Source organism: Salvelinus sp. IW2-2015, unplaced genomic scaffold (genome assembly GCF_002910315.2).
Source record: "Salvelinus sp. IW2-2015 unplaced genomic scaffold, ASM291031v2 Un_scaffold2879, whole genome shotgun sequence".
Lineage (NCBI taxonomy): Eukaryota > Metazoa > Chordata > Actinopteri > Salmoniformes > Salmonidae > Salvelinus > Salvelinus sp. IW2-2015.
Window position 1 is genome coordinate 67781 of NW_019944179.1, and position 4591 is coordinate 72371.

The following is a 4591-nucleotide window of genomic DNA, read 5'->3' on the forward strand; positions in this document are numbered from 1 at the left end:
GTCTCTTTATTTAGACAGGGAGTCAATGCTGAGAACAAGGTCTCTTCCAGGTGAGCCCTGTATAGCACCACAATACACATTAAACTACACATTCATATACACAATAAAATGCACAACAATACACGAAAAGCAAAACACAATGAGAAAAAACAGACACATTCTTCTGTAAAAAGGTCCCCTAACAACCGTCTGAAATGACCTAGAGGCACCAATTCCTCCCATTTTAAAGTGTATTGTAGATCATTCCACATGTAAAGTGCAAGGAAATTAAAGGCTGATTTACCTAACTCTCTAGACAACAAAGGAGTCTCCAGAGTTAATCAACCTTAAGAACTTGTCATTTTAAGTCTTAATAGTGATGTTAGCTAAGGTAAGTCGGGAGTTTGTGGAGCAGGGCTTTGTAAACAAAAAGACTGTAGTGATCTACAGAGAACCTTTTGGTGAAGAATACAGTGTTGAGTAATTAAACTGTTTCCTGTGATAAAACGAAGGGCGCTATGAAAAACACCATCCAAGGCTTTAACAGTAGAGGTAGATCACAGAGAATGGAAAAGGGAAAGCTGGAGATTTAAACTAGTCAAGTAAGATCTTCAAAAAAAAAAAATTATACAAACCACAATGCTAGAAAATAAAGAAACCACTAGGTCTAGAATATGTCATGAAGTTGAGAGGAAAACCAAAATTCAATAGTTTACCTTTTATTAGTGAGAATAAAAATGAGCCACAGGGTGGGTTATTGTGATGAATAAATMAGTGACTGGTGGGTCCCATGTGGCTCAGTTGGTAGAGCATGGTGCTTGCAACGCCAAGCGTCTGATGAAATGTAAAAATGACACGTGTGTGTGTGTGTATTCCAGTGTTTTCCTCTCTCAGTCTGGAGCTGCTACCAGAGAGAGCTGCCACTCTGATGGTGTATGAAGACCTGATACACATTAACTCTGGATCCCAAGGTGAGAGAGAGTACTGAGACACGGTCCCTGGCCCAGTGACCTCACACACATTAATAATGAAAGATGTCCACCCCTTTAAAACATCTCTCTAATGAAAGACACACACACACACACACACACACAGGCAGCATGTGTCCTCTGTTCCTCTGTCAATCAGTCAGGAGCAATTACATTAGATAAGATTAAATTAATGTGATCTTATAACATGTGTCTTTGTCTGCCGTGTGTCTGAACAGTGTGCTTGTTTTGCTCTTGTGTTGTGTGTGTGTGTGTGTGTGGTGTTGTGTGTGTGTGTGTGTGTGTGTGTGTGTGTGTGTGTGTGTGTGTGTGTGTGTGTGTGTGTGTGGTGTGTGTTTGTCTTCAATAACCACACTCATTTAGAGTGTCCCATAACCATCTGCTCTTCTCCTGCTCTGCATCTCTCTGAGTGAGGTTCTGCTGCTGCTACTCCTTTAAATGTGCTGACTGAGCTGTGTGTGTCCGTCCTCCAGGAGGGCAGGATAATCATGCTATGGTCTGGTGCATACAGTGGCCCTATCCACACACAGTGTGTTATATCATGGTATTTTGAACCTGGAATCCAGGGAGCGAAATACCTTGTCATGCGGACGAGAGAGAGAATGAAAAGAGAAGGGGGAAGAGAGGGGATGAGGGAAAGGGGGAAGAGAGGGATGAGGGAAAGGGGATGAGGGAAGGGGAAGAGGGGGATAGGCGAAAGGGGGAAGAGAGGGGATGAGGGAAAGGGAAGAGAGGGGATGAGGGAAAGGGGGAGAGGTGGGGAAGAGGGGATGGGATGAGACGGGGATGGGGTCGCACACTGCCCCCTGGGATTCCTAGTCTACTATTGCCTTGTACATTTACTTTTTCGAATGATTGCAGAACACTAACGAGGAGAACGGGATCTGTAAGGGGGATGGGGACAGTATCTGCTATCCCTTAAAGCACGATCCATCATTCCATATGCGTATAATGTCGGATATCAAAGCAGATTAGAAGATTTAATATTCCGGGTAATTTTAGCATATGAAGCGGTGAGCAAAATTAACACGGGAGTATTACAAATGGAGTCGCTAGGTTACTACTCATTAAAAAAGTAGAGTCGCATCCCACATCCACACCCCACCGAATCTCAGCGGTGCTACACGATATGAGTCCCTTTTAAGAATGCCCTCAACAATAGGACAGACTTGGATATGGGCACGAACCCAAAGTATTATCGAATAAACAAAGGCCGACTCTAGGGTATTAATCTATACTGGTACCTTCCTGATCATTTCGGTATCATCGCTTCTGGACCGTGATGACATAACCATGCTGTTTTTCATGGAATACTCAACATACGGCAACCTAATTATAATTAACCAACCGACAAATCATCTGAATAATACGTAGCATAACGGATCAGCACTGCTTAAGATACTAAGACTGTACCTCAAAGCCTTCGCTCAATTTGTTAATTCTTATTGGTGTAAGTAACAGCAAGAAGCTCCTCACGTAACGTCTTAAAGTAGCCATTTTCTTATCAGAGCCGCGCGAACCTCTCATACCTTACGCAGGATGGATATCCCCACAAGAAATTTTTCCTATTTACAACCGGCAATGCAAATGATCCTCACTAGTTTCTCTTTTACCTCGAGACTCCACTGTAGATAAAATCCACCGGTTTGATATATAACCAAATATAAAAGTCTAAAGCGGGAAAAGAGGGGATGGGGAGAAAGCAGGAAGAGGGATGGGAGAGGGGGGAAGGGTGCAATGTTCAGGCTGAGGAGGAATATCCATTATCGAGGGAAGAAAAGAGAGGGAACTCTTAGGAGGAGAAGAGATGAGGAGGGCTTTTTGGATTGGCACAGAATCCCCCTCCAAACACACATGCTCTGCTACATCTCACACCGTGTCCAAGCTGTTACCTAGAACTAACTCCTCTCCGTTTTTTACTCCAGTCCTGTTGATGTGATTATATCCCAGACCCTTCAAAACTGGACATTCAGATCAATGCCAGACCTCCTTCAAAACTGGACATTCAGATCAATGCCAGACCTCCTTCAAAACTGGACATTCAGATCAATACCAGACCTCCTTCAAAACTGGACGTTCAGATCAATACCAGACCTCCTTCAAAACTGGACATTCAGATCAATCCAGACCTCCTTCAAAACTGGACATTCAGATCAATACCAGACCTCCTTCAAAACTGGACATTCAGATCAATACCAGACCTCCTTCAAAACTGGACATTCAGATCAATCCAGACCTCCTTCAAAACTACATTCAGATCAATACCAGACCTCCTTCAAAACTGACATTCAGACAATACCAGACCTCCTTCAAAACTGGACATTCAGATCAATACCAGACCTCCTTCAAAACTGGACATTCAGATCATACCAGACCTCCTTCAAAACTGGACATTCAGATCAATACCAGACCTCCTTCAAAACTGGACATTCAGATCAATGCCAGACCTCCTTCAAAACTGGACATTCAGATCAATGCCAGACCTCCTTCAAAACTGGACATTCAGATCAATACCAGACCTCCTTCAAAACTGGACGTTCAGATCAATACCAGACCTCCTTCAAAACTGGACGTTCAGATCAAACCAGACCTCCTTCAAAACTGACATTCAGATCAATTCCAGACCTTCAAAACTGGACATTCAGATCAATACCAGACCTCCTTCAAAACTGGACATTCAGATCATACCAGACCTCCTTCAAAACTGGACATTCAGATCAATACCAGACCTCCTTCAAAATTGGACATTCAGATCAATACCAGACCTCCTTCAAAACTGGACATTCAATCAATACCAGACCTCCTTCAAAACTGGACATTCAGATCAATACCAGACCTCCTTCAAAACTGGACATTCAGATCAATGCCAGACGTCCAACACTGGACATTCAGATCAATACCAGACCTCCTTCAAAACTGGACATTCAGATCAATACCAGACCTCCAACACTGGACGTTCAGATCAATACCAGATCAGGTGTACTGAAGGCAGAGATACACAGACTAGAGAAAACACACAGGCACGGCTGCAGCGGTGTCTCATTGCCCAGGAATGTACACTCACCACAGTGGAAACACTATGACATCATCGCGAAGCCCCACTATACAAACTTCTCTTTAACACACAGTCTTGTTTAACTAACCTTGTGGGACACAATTGATTCCCATTCAAATCCTAATTCCTTAACCCCTAACCATACCCCAACACCATCTCCTAACCCACAACCCCTTCCCCAATACAACACTAATTCTAACCTTAATCTAAACCCGTTGTCTAATTTTTGTTTTTCTACTATTCTTGTAGTTAAACATGTCCGTGAGCGCACACACACCACACACACACACAGTCTTGTTAACTAACCTTGTGGGGACACACAATTGATTCCCATTAAATCCTATTTTCCCTAACCTTACCACAAAACCTAAACCTAACCCACAACCACTTACCCCAATTCTAACACTGACACTATTCTAACCTTACCCTAAACCCCTAGAAATATATTTTTTCGTTGGTCGAATAAACATTTCCACACACACACAGCTATGTCTTACTATACTTGTGAGGACCTTTTGGGACTAACAACTGAGTCCCATTCTAAATCCTATTTTCTCTAACCCTTTTA

At 42.9% G+C, this 4591-nt stretch overlaps 1 protein-coding gene across 1 annotated transcript in view; it reads left to right on the forward strand.

The window, feature by feature from the left end:
• LOC112074929 (protein FAM171A1-like) overlaps positions 1-982 on the forward strand; it is a 28669-nt gene extending 27687 nt beyond the window's left edge. Inside the window, exon 3 of the mRNA XM_024142006.2 lies at positions 858-982. Coding sequence (XP_023997774.1) covers positions 858-967 — 110 coding nt within the window. The 3' untranslated portion in view covers positions 968-982. The remainder of the gene's footprint in view (positions 1-857) is intronic.
• Positions 983-4591: the final 3609 nt, after the last annotated feature.